The sequence below is a fragment of the Fundulus heteroclitus genome, chromosome 20, assembly GCF_011125445.2.
Source record: "Fundulus heteroclitus isolate FHET01 chromosome 20, MU-UCD_Fhet_4.1, whole genome shotgun sequence".
Taxonomy (NCBI): domain Eukaryota; kingdom Metazoa; phylum Chordata; class Actinopteri; order Cyprinodontiformes; family Fundulidae; genus Fundulus; species Fundulus heteroclitus.
This window is the reverse complement of record NC_046380.1, coordinates 27,463,501-27,486,415: the sequence shown is the minus strand read 5'-3', so window position 1 is coordinate 27,486,415 and position 22,915 is coordinate 27,463,501. Positions and strand designations below refer to the sequence as shown.

The following is a 22,915-nucleotide window of genomic DNA, read 5'->3' as shown; positions in this document are numbered from 1 at the left end:
CCAGTCGGCTTGTAGATAACATCTGATGGTTCTTATGGATACTCGGTGACCCCAACAAGCCCCTTTATGCTACACTTCTCTAACAGTGAGCTTCTGATATATATATTTTTTGTACTTATTTTGCCATCCTGCTCACTTTGTGTGGTGGCAAAATAGATATGGGCTCCAGCCACAGTTCCAGCGTTTTCATAATTGCTCTGACTGTAATTTCAGTGAAACTTTATATGAGAACTATTGTTGTGGACATTCCTGATTTTAGAAGGGTGAACAGACCTGAAATTACTGGTTTTCTTGTCTTTCCAACTTTGAACATTTGGTTTCTCTGTCACATCGTATTTATACTACAGGGAAGCACCACAGGAAGTCTCAGATTACTAATTAAAACTTCAATGTTAGATGATGCTACCACACTGAGAGATGAATCCAAGACATTCTCTTACTATGAGTTTTTTTTTTATCTTTCCCTAAACAGTTCATGTATATGATCAAATTGTGAATTACTATTTGACATCTGCTGTGAGGTTTAGACATCTGAGGAGCATTAACTTTTTAAACGGATGTAACCGGTGTCCGTGCTGCCCCTCCCCCACTCATCACTGACTCAATGATGGGTAATACAGTTTCCCTCGTTTTAGAAAAAACATCTGATTCTTGGAATTATGCCTAGTTAAATCATTTTCACTTCTATGTTTTGAGGACAATTAGATCATACTCTGCATTTTTCTTTAAAATGCTTATGAAAAACTGTAAAATATCAGTACTGATACTTTATCAGTACAGTATCAGTACTGATAAAGTATTACTAGGTTGGCATATCATAACAATGTCATATCAGCCAATGCCCAGTTAAGATATTGTTGTTCTTTTACCCTAAAAAAAGCCTCACTAGCATGCATGCTCTGCAGTTTTCACAGATCAACATAATCTGCAGCCATAGTGACTCCTGCACGTGTATTTTTTGGTTTTATTATAGAAGCTGAAGGAGTTTCTGGAAGGCAGGAGTCTGATCACCAAGCTGGAAGCCAAGCATGATTTAATCCAGAAGACCCTGGGAGAGAGTGAGTGTCCGTCATTCCTTTTAAATATTGTCCTTTTTTCCACTTGTGTGAGTCCACTAGTGCACCCCCCCCCCCCCCCTCATCTAGCAGACTGAAGAGGGGCGGGGGAATCAGAGGGATGGGAAGGGCAGTGGGGACACACCAGGTCACAGCAGTGAAGCAGAATGACTTTAATATTTCTAATAATCACAAGCTGTGTGTGAGTCAAAAAGGGAAGGTCACAGCAAGGCTGACCATATGTGGATGCAGCTGTGATCTTCAACATGTCTGCTTGGGGTGTGTTCCTCCTGGTCATACGTGTCAGGGTTTCCGCAGCCTCGGGAACATCTTCTGCGTTGTGTCTATGTGTGCATCTTTAAAAGGGAACTTTGTCTCCCTGTTTTTATCTGAAGCCATTTCCTCATGCTATAACTGCCCATCTCTGTGTGTCTCTCCTGTCGTAAACCCCGTTCCCTCTTCCCCTCCCTTTCTTTTTCTTCCTGTTTCTCCCTCCTATAGGTCAGAAAACCGACTGTTGCCTTGCCAGGTAGGTGTGGCTAAGGAAGGAAATATGCACACACACACACACACACACACACACTCATAAATGTGCTTATACATCTCAACCAGTGGTGTTTGTGGCCGTTTAAACATGTTCTCATGCGCATATGTGAGGCTGTTTGTACAAATAGAGCATTACAAGAGATGTGCATATAAATAGACTTTCTCTGGCGACATAATGAGAGAGTGCTGTTACCTCTTTTTTCCTTTTTTTTCCTCTCCATAGTGGAAGGAGAAATTCAACCGTGCAGAAGCAGGTAATTATCTGTGTCAGGGTGTTTGTGTATCTGCTTTTAACCCCGGGCTCATCTTTTCTGAAAAAAAAAAAGAAGAAAAAAAGCTACATCTGTAGGATGAACTGGCCCAGTTGGGTTTATTCACATAGATGGAACATTATACACTTATATGGGGGGTTTCCTGCAGTTAGATAATCAAAGGAAACTTCCTAAGTGGGAAAATCATGTTTGTAGCGTCCCCTTGTGGACTCACTTGGGGTTTTTTTGCCATACGCTCACACTTGGCAGAGAAATCAGTTTATTTCCTAATCTGAGAATACATCTTCAACAAATGAATTGCATTTGTGTTGACATTGCACTGGATAACAATATCATACTGCACAATTTGCAGCCAACCCTCACCAGATTTCGGGAAAAGCTAGACAAAGGGAAAAGGAAAAGTGTGGTTTCCTAGCAACAGCTGAACCCATTATGTCTTCCTCATGTCTGATATGTTTTACCCCCCAAAATGGGTTCATCGCTGCAAATTGATGTGCAAGCATGCATCGCGAAAAGAAAAAGTGTGTGTGCGTGTACACATTTTTCCTTTCAATTTCATGCAGCAGCTCTCTAATTTCCCTGTTTCAGGACTCAGGTGAAGCCATTCCACTGATGGTGGAGAGCTGCATCCGCTTCATCAGTCGCCATGGTGAGGAAATCATCCCTGTTAGGGGATAGGTTCAGCCCCAGCTTTGTCATTCAGTGATTGGTTGTTTTATTTATTTATTTTTGTTTATTTTTTTTTGTGAAGAGTTGGATTGGTCGTGAGTTAGCTTAAGCAAAACATTTATGTGTACCTTCTATCTTAAAACTGCAACAACAAAAATAGAAAATCCAGATTAGGTATAAACTGGTAAAATACTCTTGTAGTATCATAACCTTGAGTAAAAATACCAATTTCACAGAAATGTAAAAGTAAAATGTTTAACGTGTAAGTGACAAAAGAATAGCAACAATTAGGTATGTCATTTGCTGTCAAAATAATGTGATATATTAATGTGGTATGTGTCAATGTTTTGTTGTTTTCATTTTGATAGACTTTGACTGAGAAAAAAAACAAATAAACAGTCTTTAAATGAGATAGAACAGGATTATTATTATTAGAAAATCTGGGAAATTATTAGAGTTTGCAAAATGGGAATTTGATCATGGGAATGATCAGATCAAACACAAAAAGCAGTTTTTAAATGATAAGTTGAATTATATCAGGAAAAAAAACGATCCAAACATGATGTGCTGCTGTTTGAGACCTTTGTCCTAAATTGTGTCAGTCAAAATGAAAATAATCGTTGTATTGTTATGTTGATATAGTGACCTGAGCAAAAATGTAGAAGAAATGATTTGATAATAAAACAATTTTATCTATTCTTTAGCAGAACATTGCATAAGAAGCTGGTGTAATTGTGTTAATTACTTAGGCTATCTGCTCTGGTTAAGCCTGCAGTCGGCTGCTTAAATGGACCTAATCACGTATTTTAACCATAAAAAGAAAACACCAAAAAAACATATATTCATCTTCAAATAAAACAATACGGCAAGCATTCGTCATGATAATGTTTATTTGGTCCTTTTTGAGCCTGAAAAGAACTTTGCACCGGTTGCGATCAGCAGACATCAACATTGTTGTGCCATCTGCCACCAGTACCACAGAACCATCAGAAAGCAAGATGGCGACAACTGATGCAGCTACTGTAAGAATAAGTAGACCGTTCTGCAAAGCTTCACAGTAAAGTGACAGCTCGGTGTGGTTGAAGACCAAATCTACGGGGTTAGGGTTACTTAACTTCTTTCTTTTCGTACATCCACTCGACATTGCTGACTCATTGGGCTCCGTTGCGTACTACACACTGTGTCTGCCCATGTTCTTGCAACAGGAAATATTTTCAAGCAACAAAAAATGTATCTTTCAGGCAGTTTACAGCAACAGTTGGTTTGTTAGAAGGTTAGTGCTGTGTTACACGACGACAAAAAATGAGTAATTTCGGAACACCATTAACTTAACAAAGTGACCGGTGCCGCTTCTTTATGGTTTACACCCTGACTGACTTGAATTATCGCCAAATAGCAAAATTTGTCACTATTGTATGCCACTGACAGGAAGCGACGCGGTAGTCTTAAACCTTACTCCACACCCCTGAGCCAACTCTGCATTCAAACAACTTTAAAGCTAGGGTCTGTAATTTTTCCAGAAGTTTCCCCAAGTCCCTTTTTGAACAGCTGCTCTTCCTCTGTTCAGGGGGATCAATTGGGGGAAAAAAACTCCCAAATCCACTCTGGTCTTATTCCTCTTCCTTTCATAAACATGAATGCGGTTTGCTTCTTGCTAATCTTGCGCCATGTTCAGAGTCTACGGTGAGAGCAGCGAAGCTACAATGAACAGCTAACACCGAAGCTAACCGTTGACCTAGCCGCAAAGCTAACCGGCTACATAAACACCAGATGTGCGCAAGCTAACAAAGAACGTGCACAAACGCTTACGTGAGCGCTTCAGAATGATTGGCATGTGGGACAACCAACAGATAAGATGATACCCCCTGGACCCGAGGGACAGATGGGGGTGAGAGCAGGAACAAAACTCTGACCAATCCCTGTCCTTCGGTGCGAAGAGCAGAGATTGGTTAAATCTAGCTGGAAGCGTAGAAACATTTAGGACAAGGTCACCAACCTTTTGAAACTGAAAGCTACTTCATCGGTACTGTGTCATACGAAGGGCTACCAGTACTGACTTGCGAACTGGAATAGTCAGAGCTCACCTTAACGTTGGGTGAAAGTCTTTCATGCGTTTGACATATTTAAATCTAGATAAATGCAAGTGTGATTAAAAAGGAAAAGCAATAGAATACAATACTATTTTAGATGCAGCTCACTGGTGGGTGATGCTATATTTCTAAACAGGCCTGAGGGCACGATGTTGATGACCCCTGATTTAGGGTAACATTTATGTGTGCTTTTGGGCAGGTCTGCAGCATGAGGGCATCTTCAGAGTGTCCGGCTCTCAGGTGGAAGTCAACGACATCAAGAATGCCTTTGAGAGAGGTGATTATCATCCCGTTTGATCCACCATCTCACACATGTTGTTTTTGTCTGGTTCGTTACAGTTTCTCTGTCTTCTTCTTGCTCCTTCTTCTTTCACAAGTAGGCGAGGACCCGCTGGCAGGGGACCAGAACGACCATGATATGGACTCCATCGCTGGAGTGCTGAAGCTGTACTTCAGAGGCCTGGAGCATGCCCTTTTCCCTAAAGAAGTCTTCCATGACCTCATATCCTGTGTCTGTGAGTATCTCTTCCTCAGACTCCACGGAGTAATCTCTTAGGCGTCACTCGTGTATTCATGTTTGTTTGTTTTCCAGCAATGGAAAGCCTCCAGGAGCGAGCAGTCCACATTAAGAAGGGTCTGCAAAGCCTTCCAAACAAAACCCTCATCATCATGAGATACCTGTTTGCCTTCCTCAACCAGTGAGTAGCAGCACACTCAGAGCCCAGATGTTCCACGTATTAATTAATGGTTTTGCATTACAATTAAAGCTGGACAGATGAAAGCTGCTTTATAGTAAGGTCTGCAGTTAATCACAGCTGATGGGTCCTGAAAAATTGTGAGTTGCCTCAAACAATTATAACCACTGAAACCAATGGATCTCATTAGATGTGTTTCTATTATGCTACCCTGAACCCTCAACCTCCCCTGGGCTGTTTGCCGGATTCATTTCCAGCAGTAAAACTATAACTGATGAATTTGTCACAGGATGATTACCAACCCTCCAAAAACAGAGAAAACTGTATTAGGTTTTATATTTGTTTCCCGGATGCAGACGTCTGCCCTCAAAACAAAGCAGCGCTGCAAAAAGGGAACTAAAAATAAGTAAAAGAAACATCTTGAAATGAGTGTTGTTTTCCTTGATTTCTGCAAATAAATAAAACTATTTGCCAATTAAATTACTATTTCTACCCCTAAACCAAGATAGTTTAGATATCCTGCACTTGAAATGATATGATAAAGATAAATTGTCCCTATATTAAGTGCAAAAATCCTATTCCATTGGCAGGTAGTGTTATTTATCTGCTCAAATTAAGCAAAAATATACTAATTTCAAGAAAAGTTTGCATACTTTTAGTTCCCTTTTTGCAGTGGAGATGAACAAGATCTCTGATCGGGCTTATCACCTCATGCTCAGTGGCCATCAATTCTGATTCTTTTTGCAGTGGAAGCAACATTAAAATCCCTATAGATTCTGTACATAGGTGTTCGATTAAGCCTGAGTTGTGCACCTGTGGAGCTGTGATTTGTGGCCGCAAAATGTTGTTTTCTTGAAAGCGAGGGAAAACTGTAGTCGCCTTTTTTCAGCCAGCTGAACAGCCGAGTGCTGCAACGGGCAAGGGAGGGGCAACCCTGATTAAATCTAATTTCCAAATGATTAGAAAAAACTCGGGCACTTTTACTGGCATCTCACTGCAAAAAGGGCTCTCAACAAAGTAAATGTAAATTTGTCCTTGATTTGAGCAGGCAGTTTGAATGATCTGCCAATGGAATAAGATTTTTGCACTTGAAATAGGAATTACTCAGCTCCATCATCTTATTTTGAGTGCAGTGTGTCTAATTATCTTATTTTAGGGGTCAAACAACTCATTCCATTGGCAGATAATCTTATTTACCTGCTCAAATCAAGGACAAATACACTCATTCCAAGAAAATAGAAGTTTGAGTTTTGAAACTGTAGCTTTTTGGACTCTTGGTACGTTTTAATGCCGGTAATAGGCCCACGCCTGATGTTAACACGAGATGTGGCCAAAACATTTCTTGTTTAATCAAAAGGTGCATGAGCCAGCATCAAGGGTTTATGACTCTGCATGTTAGTTTAATGCCGCTATGCTGCTTTCTGACACACAATGTGAACCACTGTGAGCAGTGTTTGTCGAAGGATCGTTTATAAATGAATAGGACTACTTTGGATTTCACTTGACTGGTTTATCTTGAATGGTCATACCTGGACTGTATTTGAATGTAGTTATTTAGATTACATTTGGTTTGAATGGCACTGTCTTCACTTTGAGAGATTTGGATAAATAGTGTGATCGCTGGAATAAATACCGTAGTACTGCTATTATCTGAATCCAAACAGAACTTGTCTTCTTTACTAAGGGACTGGAGATTATTTTCTCTCAAGAGTCTGCTTTATGAAATCAAAAAAACAAAAAACTGCACAACAAATGGGTGCCCAGGACCCAAGGTATTCATGTACTACTGTATAAAAAAAAAAGAAAACTCTCATATCTCATAGATCTGGCAGTCAACTTTGAACCATTTGCTCTGAGATTTCCGGCAACGGCAGATTGATTTTGGACGCTTGCACCACATCCAAACATCCTCTAACCTTTGTCACAAGTCAGTGTGAGAAGTCAGGAAATGTTAAACTGCAAAAACCGGAAATTAAAACGTTCTCGTTTAATGATTAGCTAAATTTCCTCTTTCAAATCAGGTTTATTTTTATAGTCAGTTATATATCCTCTGCTTTGACATAAGCCCCACAAACCAAAGCTCTGCCCCAGACACATCCACGCTAAAGCATCAAAAGTGGATTTGATGAGCAACACATTTCATGCAGCATGTTTGAACACACACACACATGCATATGGAGAAAATCAATCTGTCACATTCTGTCCTTGAAACCATGGCGGGGGCTTCATGTAAAAGAGAAGGCAGGTTTGGGGAGCTGACATTTGAGCCTCCTGGGTCGACCAAGCAGCTCATGCGGAGACAGTAGAGATTCCTCTTTGACTCGACTGATTTACTGTCACCCCTGTGGTCCTGCTTCTTATCACTCCTTTAAACACACATCACCATTGTGTCCTGGATCACCACAGGAAGAGGCGTCCTTTTGCGTTGGACATCTGGCAGTCAGTGACTCAGCTACTGGAATCCAAAGCTTTTCACCTGGCTGATTCAGGCTGTGGTTGGTGTTCAATACAGCACCTTTAAAAAGTGTTTATGAGTTTATGAATTCTTCTCATGGGTATTTATTTAGATTTTACATGATAGATAATCACAAATAGTACATAATTGTGAAGGGAATGGAAAGTGATACAAGTTTTTATCTCTTTTTTTGCTAATTGAAAATCTTTAGCATGCATTTTGATGCTTTGTTACGCTGAAACACAAAATAAATAAATTGCAGGAAACACCTAAATAGTGTCATCCCCTGTGTTATTTATTCTCTATATACATACAACTGCACTGGGAAGGCCTCAGAGGTTTGGTGGAGAACATTAGTGAAGGAACAATATGATAAATCAGGTAGCGGACACAGAAATATGTAAAAACAAAATGGCTCTGTTAATTTTTAAAAGTATACCAGGCTGACATAATTCTCCATTTAGTTCTTATTTTTCTTATTATTAACAATTGTGAGGCTGCTAAAGGTGCTTCTCTGTCATTTGCTGCCGTTCTGGGTGCATCAAGCTAATACCGCTAGCGTTAGCTTATGCTGTTTGAGAAGTTTATAAGCACGTTCAAGACCTTTTTATGTTGCTCGCAAACATCGTTGTCGTGCTGACGGTCTAATTTCAGCGGCCCGTTATCCCGAGAACCCTGGCATATATTCTATATGATTTGTTTGGACTAAATGCAAAACACTGTGTGTAGCAAAAAAAAAAAAAAACTGACTCTGACGACAACATCCCTACAGTGAAGCATGGTACATCTGCATCTAGGGAAGGCGTAGCCTGAGGGAAGCGAAACAAGGTGACCAGGTCACCATGGATGTTTATGATGACTAAAACCGGACAATCTGGAGCAACTTTGTTACAGTTATCTGTTCTAAGAGTTATTTGGACATTGTAGTCAGCGATTTGCTCATTGTGTTAAAGGCACAGCTCCTTATCTGCCCTGGACCTACACGTTATTTAACCTATCCGGAAAGACGCTGTTTGCATCAAAATGACGACTTTCCATTTCCACAAGAAAATCCACTAGGACTCCACACGGCTAAAAGTAAAGATAAAAAAAGGAGGGAAAACTGGAAAAACTGGAGGGAAAACGGGGCCAGTTAAACAAACCAGTCAATGTTCAATGCCTAACCTTTGAAACCTCTCACTTACAATCTGCAGCCCTTCTCATTGGAGTTGATGGGAAGATGGTTGAAGCTGAATACAAGTAGCCTCGTGAGACCATCCTGACCTCGCAAGCTTTCAAGGTTTCACTCGCAGATCAGTCTGGCTACTCTCCGTTAAAGAAAATTTGGAGCCGTTCACCAAACGAACGTCCTATCAGCGTTGGCTTTGAGGCGGGTTGAGGTGTGACGCAACGAGAAGATCGACAGTTCAGTCTAAACAACATGGCGGCTTCTGCCGATGAAACTAGCGTTAGCGCAGCTATTGAGCAAGTTTTATCGGAATTACAGAGTATTTCTTTGCTGAGCTAACGAGCCTTTACCTGCAGCAGCAAGAGTAGCTTGGCTTGTGGTTGTGTTTTCGTCGTCGCTCGTAACAGAGCGACGACGAATCTGATTGGTTTATTTGGCCCGTCTATCACCAACATAGGCCAATCAGCTAACCAGTATTTTCGCCCCTTCCCAAAATTACTTCAACGGAAGGTTTCCAGATGGATATGCGGAGCAAATCTATCTGGCGGCGTCAGGTTAGAATACAAGGAGATTGTGGGAGAAAACCTGCTTGAGACGGGAAAAAGCTACCTGTTTATGACTCAAAATGGCTCAGTCAGAAAATTTGATGCAAGATCTTTAATCTGAGTTGGCATGAGCGGTTTGGAGAAATGGGCAAGGGCAGAAGTCCTGCAGATGAAATAGCAGTGAAATGATGTTGATTCAGTGCAACTGATTAACAAAAAAATCACATCAAACTTATTTGCTTTTTTATTATTATGAAACCACTTACACCTCCACAGCAATGCATCACTTTGGTGCATTTGCTGTGGAGGTAGAAGGTTTGCGTTTTGTAACGTGACAAAATGTGAAAAGTTCAGAAGGTTTGAGTATTTTTGCAGGGTACAGAGGGATAAAATGTTATTAATCTTCTGTTTCCCCCCCCCCCCCTTTCCCCCAGCCTGTCCCAGTACAGCGAGGAAAACATGATGGACCCCTACAACTTGGCCATCTGCTTCGGCCCCACCCTCATGTCTGTCCCTGAAGGCCACGACCAGGTCTCCTGCCAGGCTCACGTCAACGAACTCATTAAAACCATCATCATCCACCACGACGCCATCTTCCCAGGGCTGCAGGACCTGCCGGGCCCGATATACACCATCCCGGGAGCGGGAGATGATTTCTGGTGAGTGCAGGGATATTTAGTAAGAACATTATGCGTAGAGGCCCTGGGCTCTTCTGTGTACACGTTGTTTCTAACCAGCGCTGGAGGATTGGGAGGGAAGAACTGAGGAGGGAGTGAGGGATTTATTTAAGGGCTGCCAGAGAGAGATTTGGGAGGGGGGGGGGGGCTCAGCTTGTCTGCGCTACTCAGATCCAGGGGGCCACGGGAATCAGCTTACCGTCCCTCACATGAGAGATTAAAGTCCCGCCTGACTACATCAGGCAGCACACTACAGCGCAGCCCATGGCTAATTTTCAATCTTAGTCTGGCAAGTCTTGGACTTAGTTGTTGTGATTGTTGCCATTCAGTGGATCTGGACGAGCTTAAATGATGTTGTCACACCAGCAATGGCCGTGGTTTGTTGAGCTTCTAACCTAGAATTATAGCCTTTAATTTCAGAGTAAAAGGACACTATTTAATACATTTATTTTAGGAATAAAGCACCCTTTAAACTCCCTCCTGGCAGTTTGTTTCAAGTGGAGCTTAAAAACTGAACATGGCGACAAAACAAAAACAAGCGCTGATCACACCATCTTCCTGGCCAAGTAATTAGTGTCCATCTATGTGTGATTTAATGCCAGCATACATCCAGCAGCGGTGAACCCGGTGGTGGCATCATCATGCCGTGGGGAGGCATGAGGATGCCCCTCAACTCCTCAGATTTGAGGGAAAGATGGAGGAATTTAACTCCGGGGGTGATCCTGGAGGAGAACCTGTTAAAGGTCAGAGACTGGGGGGGCGGAGCTTCAGCTTCCAGCGGAGACAACGACACTAAACGTACAGGCAGAGCTACACTGGGAAGGTTTGGATCAAAGCAAATCCGTGGGTTCAAGTGGCGCGGTCAAAGTCCAGCATGTGCACGTAACAGGTTTCAGATCTTTGCATTAAAAAGATAAAATAAAAATAGAGAAACAGGATTGGTTCTTCAATCACTTGACTTGCACCTCTTTAGGTCGGGCTATCACATACCATCCCAATAAATAGATATTAATAACTTTTGCAAGGCCGTGTTTAAAGGAAACCCTCACCTCCTCTTGAACGGCCTCTGCTGTGTGTCTCTGCTGCAGCGACAGCCGACCGTGTGAGCCCCCCCTGGTGGAGGAGCCCGCACCTGACGCCGTCTCTGTCACCCACAACAGCGAAGACGGTACGTCGATTCACACCATTTTCTTTCAGGAATCCCCGTTTCGCTGCTCACGATCTATAATTTGACTTTCGGCTGTAGCTGCTTGCTTTAACCTGTTCATAATGATTTTTTTTTATTATTATTGCAAAGCAGCAGCACCAACCAGCCATGCACTAACGTCTCTCTCTCTCTCTCTCTCTCTCCCATCCATCTCTCTTTTTCTCTCTGCACCCCCCACCTCTGTCGGCCCACCCTCTGCATCTCAGAGACCATGGCTGAAGCGCTGGAAGCCGTGGCCCGGTTCGACTATACGGGCCGCTCCAGTCGGGAGCTGACGTTCAAAAAGGGCGCCACTCTCCTGCTCTTCCACCGAGCCTCCGTCGACTGGTGGGAGGGGCGGCACAACGGGGCGGTCGGTCTGGTGCCGCACAAGTACATCGTCATTCATGACACGTAAGATCTGGTTCTTTTTTTTTTTCTTTTCGGTCCTGTGTAGACTGAGCTGTTTGGTTTTTATCTCATGTATTCATCCGTAATGGTGAATGTCTAATGTGTCGCTCACAGGACAAAGAGGCCTCTGTTCCAAACCTAAACAGGGAAGAGGTCAAGCACATGTTGACATGTTTGACCTAACATTAACAGGAGTTGATGCGTTGCAAAATCGAGTCGAGCTGCACGTGACGGGGGGGGGGTTCAGTTTCCTCCCCAACGTTTATCAAGCAGACAGAGGTTTATTTGAATCAGGCTGCAAACTTTTCACCGTTGGGTTTTTACGCTGACCCGGTTGCTGCGAAGGGAACGGCTCAGATTTCCAGATTTCTCTCGCTGATAAATATCGCCCACAGTGACGCATTGTTATTGCCTGAAGCCCAGCTGCGGTGTCGTTCCCCCCCCCCAATGTTTGGAGGTTTCCTTTATTTTTGTGACCGACCCACGCCGTGACTTGCAAAAGTTTGAACACCCCTCGAACTTTTCCACATTTCGTCTGGTTGCAACCACAAGCTTTTAATACGTTTTACTGGAATTGGATGCGAGAGAGCACAAAGGGGGGGAGGGGGGTAATTTTGAACTGGAAAGAAAGGGATACATGGGTTTCAAGGTGTTCTGCAAACAAATATCTATAAAATAAGTCATTCCATGTCGTTACCCACCATTTACAGCTAGACTTTATTTATTTATTTATTTTGCTAGTTTTTCTTAGTAAATCTGTACCATTCAAGCATTTATCAACAAAGTCTTGTCACAGATTCCCACTTGGATTTAGGTTTAAACGCTGACGGGGCTGTTTTAAAACCATTTCACCGTATCTCTGGTTGTATATTTATGGTTGTTGTCCTGCTGGAAGTTGAACCTTCCCCCCCGGTCTTATGTGTTTTTCATCCTCCCACACATTTTCTTCCAGGATTGTGCGCGTCTTCCCATCACCTCTGACCAGCTCCCCTCTAACTGCTGAAGAAAACCGTCTCCACAGCATGATGCAGCCACCACCCTGTTTTAAAAATAGAGTTGATTCATCAATTCTGCTCAATGCTGATCACGTGTTTTACTTCATGGTTTCCTCCCTCCCGGTTTGTTCGAGGTGCGATCAGGACACCCCTAAGGGTTTTGTGAGCTCTTTTTCTGCACTTTTTCAGATCCGACGCTGAACGAGGAAGTCCAAAGCAAGAGGTGGACAGCAGGGACCTGCTGGAGGAGAGGGTGTCCACTCGGGGCAGCGCCCCCTCTCCCACCGGGGGTCATGTGGCCGACATCTATCTAGCCAACCTCAAGTGGGTTCCCGGTCCGCAAAATACTACCGTTTTCCCCTGTCTGCGGTGTTGGAGACCGCTTCCCCTTTCGGTTTAATTCAGTAAACATCTCGTCTCTCCAAGGCTGAAGAAACGACCCGAGCCCGGGAACGTCCGCAGGCCGTTCAGGTCAGAGAGCGAGAGCACGGGTCCAGGAGCCGGCAGCGGCGGGGCAGGAGGCGCGAGAAACGCTTCTGCTCCCGGTGGAGCGCAGGTGAAAGACTCTGGAGACAAGCGTCCCGTCAGCGCTCATAACATCCTCAACTCGGTCACCCGTCACTCTTCGCTCAAAACAAAGGTACAGTAGCTCTCCTGTCCAGTTCGTCCATTTTGATCCAATGTGATCCATTACGCTAACCCTGATGTTTAATTTTCCTGCCAAATCTTTACTGTAGTTTATGTGCAGCTTTAACCCGCCAATATTGATTTATTTTTTATGATCCATAAAATCTGAATATGTAAGAAAGGGATTCAGAATATCTTTCTAGATTTGCTGCCAAAGGTCTTTTTTTTTTTTATAAGAAGCAGAGCAGATGTCCTGCACTGCAAAAACAGACCTAAAAATAAGTAAAATGTTCTTAAAATTTGGGTTTTTGCCCTTGATTTGAGCAGGTAAATAAGATTATCTGCCAGTGGAATTAGTATTTTGACCCCTAAAATAAGATAATTACATAAACTGCACTTGAAATAAGATGATAGAGACCAGTTCTTCCTATTTTAAGTGCAAAAGTCTTATTCCATTGGCAGATAATCTTATTTAGCTGCTCAAATCAAGGACAGATACACTCATTTTAAGAAAATATAACTTATTTTTAGTTCCGTTTTTGCAGCGTGCTATGTAAGATGTAAGAGCAGTCGTTGCAAATAAGTATTTTACTATTATTTCAAAGCAAAGATCAAATGATGACTTTCCGTGTTAACATTTCAAACCATTTTTAGCTGATTATATTAGCGATCAGCGAGGTTAACAGTAGTGATTGTAAATAGTACTCTCTTTGAGTATTCCCTGGAGAATCTAGACCCTTATCTAACGCGATATTTCTAAAATGCCGCCTACATTTACAAATCTGGCATGTGTCTTAACAGGCGAGGGCTTAAAGCGATCAAACTTTGTCTCACCCAATTCAGCCTTTTTGTTATCTGCTGAAGATCTTACTGTCTCTTGTACTCTCTTGTCTGGAGATGTGCTAAATATAGTTTCCTTTTAAACAGCTTCTTACATCTCTGGCTTCGTTTTTAGAAACCTTGCTGATTCTGAAAATAGCTTTGAGTGCCGACTTCCAGACCGAACGGCGTTTTCTGCCACCTGTTAGAGCCCAGATGTGGCGAGCCGCTTTACCCGTCAGGGCCTTTTCAAGCTGAACACAATGTATGATTCAAGTCTTCAGTTGATCTTCTTGATGCGTCTCAGATTTTCAGCCCCTTTTCAGCCCATATGCTTATGAAACTATGTGCAAAGACCACTTTAGACATTTTAACTAGCTCCTTGAAAGCAAGCTAAAAACTAACTTTCAGCACAGGCACTGTTGTTGCATTTGGAAGACGTTGAACAAAAGCCGTTCTGATCGTTTAGGTGGAGAGTCCACAGCTAAGGAAGACCGCCCCTGCAGGACGCTCCAAGAGCTTCAGCAACCACAGACCCCTGGACCCTGAAGTCATAAGCCACGTGGAGCTCAGCTCACAGGTAACAGCCCTCATTGCTCTGGAGCCTCGGCTCTCTTCGTCTCCTGTCTTTGCTTACACCGTGTCTGCCCGCTGCCTTGCAGGACACTCAGGACTCTGCCCTGAGCGAGTTCAGTAACTTTGAAAGACAAGGCCCCTCCAAACACACGCACACCCCTGACGTGGTCCTGGACACACTGGAGCAGCTGAAAGGCATGAGCGGAGGCGGCGGAGGAGGAGGAGGAGGAGCATCGGAGCCCTCCAGCCCGCTCCACTCCCGCCTGCTGCGGGACGGCGAGGGCGGCCCCTCCTGCGTCCACTCGCTTCAGCGCAGCGCCTCGTCGGCGAGCGACGTTCCCTCGTCCTTCCGCCCTCCTAAGACCCAGCCGAGGAGCCCCCTGCCCTCCGCCACGTCCCCCTCCCTGTCCTCGTCGACCCTCTCCTCATCCGTACCCTCCTTCAGGGAGCTGCGCCCCCCGGCGACCAGGCCCAAGCCCGTGGTGTTCCCGAAGGGCGGAGGAGGGACCGGAAGCCCGGCTATGGGCTCTCCGACCTCCACCGTCCCTCCGACCCCGCCTCCTCCACTCGTGGGCCACACACACTCTCTCCCCCAGACGCCCCCTCCTCCTCCGCCTCCCCCCCAGTCTAACGACAAATCCTGCCCGGCTTAACGCTCCTGAATTCCTTCTCATAATCCTGACAGCTCTTTTGGCGGGTGCAAAAAGCACTTCGGCTGTTTCACGTTTCCCTCTACTCACATGTAGCATTTTCTTAGGAACAGCTTAGGCGTCAAGTTGTCTTTAGCAGGAAAGGTGCGTCCTCTGCTGGTAGCTCTGCTTTACTACAAGTCAGCTATAACAGGAGAAGCTTGAATGTTTCTTCTAACCTCTGCAGAGGGACTGCAAACATCGCTGGTTTTAAAATATCCAACAAGGGAACAGCATCTGGAACCTACACACAAGTTTGTTTGTGTTTTTTTTTTTTTTTTTTTTTTGCTTTAGATTTTTTTTTTCTTTGCATTTGAAATTGCGTTTGAGTGCGGGTGTAAGAGTCACTTGCCTTTGCGAAGTAGCTCAATGTGTAAGGAACGAGAAGCACTGTTTGATTTTTGTATAATAGACATGACAGGGTTGTTGTTGTTTTGTTTTTTTCTTTTCTTTTTTTGATAACCCTGTGAGCAGAAAACGTGTTTGATTTCTGACAACCGACTGTGAAAGCCAAGCTCTCACTTTGTAGAAGCGAAACACACTGACTTGCTGCTTCGGAGGAGGCAGGTGGGAATTTTATTTTCTCTGCGCAACAACGAGAGGAAGAAAAAACTGGGCCAAATATCAGTGTACGTCACGCGATCAAGAGCTTTACTTACCTACCCCTTAATGTTTAATACGTTTTTTTTTTTGTTTTTGTTTTTTGGTTTAAATTGCATACTATAAACATGTACCTAATATGGCCAACAGTAATTCTGAATCTAATATAGCAATAAAACGATGAAAGCAAAAAGTTTTAACAGCATGACGCTGCCGTGCTGCAGCAGCGTTGCCTTGTGTCTGTGTGTAGGGGACCACTGAAACCCAGCGTCTTCACATGGCATTTTATTTTTTTTATTTTTTTTGGACTGTGCACGCATTTTCCCCTAATGTGTGGTGTTTTTGAGGCAGCTAAACGCCTTTCAGGTTTTTATCATGCATGCTGAGGCCACTCATAGTACCAACTAGCCAATAAGGAGATACCAGCTGTGACATAAGTCCTAAACAGTCCATAATTAGCAGTCAAAAAAAAAAGGGTTTAATGATCGTGATCTTCTGTTTTGTCTTAATAATCATGTTGATAACTGGAAGCATGCAGCTGAGGATCTTCCTGAGTGTGTGCAGACGAAAGCACAACCGAGCACCTCATCTTATGTGTTACCAAGTTAATGCCAAGGATTTGTTGGGGGGGGTAAATTACGGACTGTTATATCTATCTGTATGCATGTGTGTATGTGAGCACATGCATGGAAAGAGAGTACATATGCACCTCCTCCCCGACCCTGGCCTGCACATAAACGAATGCCAACTGAAAGCGATGTTCAGCTCTCAGTGTCCTGAACATGGGGGGGTTTACAGTTACAAATGTATTTATATGCCCTAGGTTTTTGTTGTTGTTGTTTTTCCACATATTGCCACATTAAAACTACAAGGTTTGATGTAATAGAATGGGATCCTGTAGGATAGACCGACAGAAAGGAGCTCGTTGTAGTGAAGGGGAAGGAAATCCTTTACAAATAAAGATCTGAGAAGTGTGCTGCGCGTTTACCATCGCCCCCATTTTTTTTAATCTGATACCCCTGAACTATATCCAGATATAGGAATAAACTATCCCTATTGCCTTCAGCGGTCACTTAATCAGTAGAGTCCATCTGTGTGTAAATTCACCTCTATGTAGTGTAAATTCACTACATTTTTGTATAAGAAGAGTTTAAATCTAATTTATGATGTTCGCAAAAGCCGAAAAGCTCATAGTATAGTTGGTTCCTTTTGCTCCCTGAAAATTTTTCATCCTGCTTGCTCAATAAGATTATTGATAAATTTGAATACATTTACAAATTTTATTAAATGCAATCATTGTTAGTGGTAAAATCTACATAACACAACTGGTGAAGCATACACTATTACATAATGGGTTGGACTGACTATATAAACTGATGTTGTTTTGTCATTATTAAATATCATAACCCATGGTAATAAATGCTGACAGTGCAAATCCAGTCTTTACACAACATATTTGAGGTAAAGCATGGTGGTGGCAGTGTTGTGCTGAGGGATGCCTCTACTTAGTAGGGACAGGGAGGCTGGTCAACGTTAAATGGATGATTGTGTGCTAAATACAAGGGCATCCTGTTAAAAGCTGCAGAATATAAGAAGATGAGGTTCATCTCCAAACAGTACAACAACAGAATGCCCTTATTAGACCCAGGACCAATTTAGGACTTGCGACAAAACTCGAAAAGTAAACTCCAAAGACGCTCCAGTCTTTGCTATTTTGCAAAGAACGGGGGAAAAAATCAGCTTCGATATCATTTGAAGCTACAGCTGAACAAACCTTCGGCTGTAATTGCAGCAAAAGGATGCTCTACAAAAAACTGGACGCATGGAGGCTGAATCCAGATGCGCACATTGCTTTTTAGATTCTCACCTGTAATTTTTTTTCTAAACCAATCCATCGTTCATCTCGCCCTTAATGATGCGCCGCTTTGTGTCGGTCTATCACGTAAAGTCCCAGTAAAATACACTGAAGCTTGTGGTCGGAGCCTGACAATCTGTGGAAAGGTTCGAGGGGTGTAAATACTTTCAGGAGACACTGTAGATGAGGTAAAAACCTGCTGGGACGGCTGCTGCGTTGTCTTCAGTCATTGTAGCAACACCACCACCACTGGCGGACCAGCCTTCTGTTATTAAAGAGACAATGGGAAAAAAAAAAAAAAAAAAACCTCTGGTCTTTTATTTGCCCTTTGCAGTATGTGAGAAATGGGGGAAAAAATGAGTTTTTTTTCAGTGTATGTTACCTTCTTTTTTTTTTTTTCTTTTTTTTTTTTTTTTTTTTTGGGAAAAGTATTACATGGGATCCCATTACCCCCCGATCCCAGCACACAGTCTGCATTTCTGTGATAAACTGTAACTGTCGGGTCTCCTCGAAATCTTCGTGCTCTTTCTGTGCATACCTGGTGTATTCGTGTTGCTCTTACCTCAACGTGACAACCGGAGGGACTGTCTGCGCGCCCCCGTGACGCGTGTCGCTTTTTTCACGCGCGCGGCGCAGACATGCACGTGGCTGGTCGGTGCGCTGGATGAGAAGGCGCGATGGGGACCTTCTGTGATTCTCTAATCAGTCATTGTGCACTCGGCTTGCATGTGGACTAACTGTGTGGGGATGACGTGTCAAGGGTTGAATATTGTTAAATATGCATTTCTTTTGTGTGAATTTGGGGTGGGGAAATCACAGAACTAAAAAAAAAAAAAAAACAAGACAGTAATGTCAAATCTATTTATAGTTGTCTCTGTATTACTGGAGAATCATGTGTTGAGATGTACTTTGTATATACAATGTTGTACATTACAGAGGTACACTTTTTTGGTACAGTATTGTACAGTAATAGCAATAGTAGTTTAATCAAACAGGCCTTATATAATTATATGTGTAGTTCTTGTAGTAGATTTTTTTGTTTGTTTTTGTTTTTTTAAATAAACATGGCTTGCTATAAAATTTGTCGATCCAATGAGACCCGAAGAACACACAGCCGTAGCACAAACGTAACGTATAAATGGAAACCGTATCTAAGTCAAACAGCTCAGAGAAAAGAAGAGCTCTCAAACGGGATTTTGGGGGTTGCATTTTACTCAACTCAACCTTAATTTGAGTTCACATACAGCACTGGGATTTTAGTAGGTATTTACCCCACTACAGATTTCTTCTGTTTTTGTCACGCCTAAATGTTTAAGATGATCAAAGAGAAAAGATCACACCAGCATTAATAAAATGCTAATTTAAAAAGGCTGATTTCCTTTATTATGGGAAAAGGACAAACTAATTCTGGTAAATCATGAATTAACTGTGGTTTTACCACATTTTGGGGGTTCATTTTGGCTAGCCACACCCAGGCCTGAAAACTATCATACCCGAGGAATCAAATCATTGAAAAGGGATCCGGCTGTCAACATGAAGTAAGCTCAAAGATCCCAAAGAGCAACACAGCCGGCCTGATCTAAAGATGTGAAAGAATAAAAGAGTCACTGTCACTGACATCTATCACTAAAAATACATTTTCAAAGTTTTTTTGGGGGGGGGGATTCAAGTGAATCACACCGAACATCGTCATGTACGAATAGGGAAACCATGAAACAGTGGTGATGCTTCCCGCTAGCAGCCGGCCTACCACAATCACTCTAAGAGCGCGTTAGCAACTCATCCAGAAGGTCAGCAAACAACCCAGAACATCCAAAGTGCTGCAGCCCTTGCTTACCTCAGGAAAGATCCGTGTTTATCATTCAGCAATAAATAAGGGACTTTGCAAAACCACTGATGAGCAAAAATGACACAAACGATGCAACACACCTACTAAACATCTTGAAGATCCCCGACACTTTTGTGACAATATTCTGTACACTGACGAGACAAATGTGACGCTTTTTTGGAAGATCATCTGGTAAAACACCAGACTAGCATTTCAGGAACATCAAAAAAGGAACATCAAACTGACAATCAAACATTGTTTCCATTAACTTAAACTTAAGCACTCTATACGATTAAGAAACAAGACGATGATCGATTGTACGCCAGCAAGACGTGATTGGTTAAAAAATATCAGGTTTTGGAGTGGTCTAGTCAAAGTATTGACTTTGACGTTGTACAGATGCTATGACATAATATTAAACAGGTCTTAAAAAGAGGAGAGGGTCAACATTTCTTCACAGCGATACTGAAGACTAAATTGTTACTGCAGATCCTGAATGGCAGTTGCTGCTGTCATGAGTGGCAGAACCAGTTATTGATATTATTGGGATTTTTTTTTTATTCACTTTGAACCAGGTTGGTTTGTATAGCTTTTTCCCCCCTTTCACAATTAAATGTGAATTTAGAACAGCCATTTGTATTCACTCAGGTAATCTTTGATAATGATTTTTTTTTTTTGGGATCTGAAACATTTAAGTGGGACAGCAAACAGGTTTAAATAAGAGGCAACCGGACTTTTGTTTGTTCTTTCTGAAAACGTTTCAACACCAATCCAGGAGTCGAAACGTTTTCAGAAATAATTGAACGAAAGTCCGGGTGCCTCCGATTTAAGCCTGTTTGCTGTCGTGATGACCCGGATAACTGAGAATTTGCACAGGCATTTAAGTGGGATACAAACATAAATTTGTCAGGGATGAAATTTACTTCTCCAGCCTGATTTCGTTACAGAACACAGTGTTGTCTACAAACGTAATCATTTATTGAGGGTTCAAACCTGATTTAATCTGTCAACATGGCAACAACCGCTACAGATTTTTTTTTATTATTAAAACCTGATAATCTTCGTTTGAAAATATAATATTAACAGCATATTTGCTGAGTGAATTTTGAGTAGCTATTAAACAACTACCCATTCCACATAGTGTGATGCTACTGGTTGTTGTAGGACCCAAAAAGCAGAGAGACAAAGGTAGGGAGCCATTATGGGTGAATTTAATGAAAATTCAATACTTACAAAAACACTGGAGGACGCAGGAGCCAGAGCAAAAACAAAATGTAGACCTGGGGTGCAGATGAGAAAGCGATCAGGCAAGGTGACATGAAGCAACAGTAGGAACCAGAAGTAAATGGGACAATGAGAGGAGCTTAGAGAGAGACAGAGAGCAACAGGGGAACAAGAAAGAGAATCTAAATGTAACTGAGGATAACTGGATACAGGGAATAAACTAAATACATTGCAGAAGGGACCTGAAGCAAGGCTGGTCTGATGAATACCAAAATCAAGAACTGTGTAAACCGTGACACAGTCTTTTTTTTCTGCATTTTCTGCATCATGTCTCAGCTGAGGGAGTGATTGACGGGATTCATCTGAAGTTATGAATGTCGGCGTTCAGCTAAACCCGGCGGTCTACAATGAAGGTGGCTGATGAAAATAGTTCTATGGTAATGAAGCGTGTATCCCCTTACACTGAAGAAAATGTAAATGAACAAACCTACGTTAAATCTGAATACATCTATTAAGCGGGGAGAGGTGACAATTCGACGCAAAGAAATAATGAAACTCAAAATTCCCGTGAAATTTAACTGAAGCATTCTGGTATTTACCATTTATTTATAGATTTATAGATTGATGATGATGCCAGGGAACTTTTTATTTATGACTTTCTCGGGGGTTTCCATATTATGTGACACAGAGGCTTATTTCTTTTAGCCATTTTTTTAAGAAAAAGACCAACATGCAGACGTATGTTGATCTTTATAATACAAGAAATGGCTCCAAGAATATAGCTGCTCACCTGAGCTTGGCCATATCTCCAACTTGAACCAGAACAGTAATTAAAATGTTTGACATAATTGAAACTGCAAAAAAAAAAAAACAAGATACCCCACCACTCTCTGCATTTGTGTCCTCCATCTGTAACACCTGATACCACGTTTATCCCCAGCTCTTCTCTGCAGTTTGGTCCATTTTCAAACTTATAAAACAGAACACTTGGTGCATATCCAAAAATGATATGGAAGATGACCCCCTAAAAACACTAAGGAAAAGCATTAATGAAATGGGGCTGTATGCAGAGTTACATTTACTTGAGTAACTTTTAGAAATACTTTTAGAAGTAGTTGTACTTCACCGTACTGTTTACTTTTACTTGAGTAATACAATTTTTAGCCACTTCCACCCTTTTGTCCAATGAGGGTTCTTGCAACAACGGTAGCCCTTGGCAAGCATCCGCTCTGCCGGCCTCCATCCAACTCAAAAACAACAAATTATCTGAGAATCTTGACTGCTACCATATCTGTTTTGTCAGACTTCATCAATTTCTTCTTTGAAAGACGAAGACTTAGACGAACTTTATTGTAATTTACATACAAAACGATATGTCGTTGCATACAGCTTACGACAATGTAATGAACTGAAAATAAAATAACATTACAATATAAAGTGCAGCAGTGATACGAATGTAACAGTGCAGGAGAAAGACAATTTTTATTTAAAACAAAACAAAAAAAAAGTGAAAGTGGGCTCTGTGTTTAGAATGGAAGTATATGCTAGGTCATATGTGCTTCTTCAAATTCACTGGATTAAAAGTGTAACATTTTATAGTATAATTTTCAGTTAATACTTTAATCAGTTAATAATTAGTAGGCAATTGACTATAATACACAAATACATACATTTCAGAATTTGAGTTTTAGTATGTATAATCAACTTCTATGCTTTTTGACAAGCAGCGAGGGGGGAAATATAAATAAGACTTAAACAACTTTATTTGTCATTTTTAGTGCACAGAGTGCATACAGAACGAAATTCCGTTTGCATACAGCTTGAAAAATCACAGTGAGTTGCAGTAAATTACCGTAAATTACAGGATAAAGTGCTGCGGTGATTTATGTAAACTACTGAAATGTAAACAATGCAGGGGAAATAGATAGTGTGC

General features: G+C 42.1%; 1 protein-coding gene across 1 annotated transcript in view; it reads left to right on the top strand.

The window, feature by feature from the left end:
* srgap2 (SLIT-ROBO Rho GTPase activating protein 2) overlaps positions 1-15,799 on the top strand; it is a gene marked incomplete in the record, with an annotated part of 70,673 nt that extends 54,874 nt beyond the window's left edge. The window contains 14 exon segments of the mRNA XM_036151882.1: positions 974-1,058; positions 1,557-1,584; positions 1,825-1,855; positions 2,462-2,522; positions 4,832-4,909; positions 5,010-5,147; positions 5,225-5,330; positions 9,930-10,154; positions 11,261-11,340; positions 11,586-11,772; positions 12,954-13,088; positions 13,191-13,404; positions 14,680-14,790; positions 14,873-15,799. Coding sequence (XP_036007775.1) covers positions 974-1,058; positions 1,557-1,584; positions 1,825-1,855; positions 2,462-2,522; positions 4,832-4,909; positions 5,010-5,147; positions 5,225-5,330; positions 9,930-10,154; positions 11,261-11,340; positions 11,586-11,772; positions 12,954-13,088; positions 13,191-13,404; positions 14,680-14,790; positions 14,873-15,439 — 2,046 coding nt within the window.
* Positions 15,800-22,915: the final 7,116 nt, after the last annotated feature.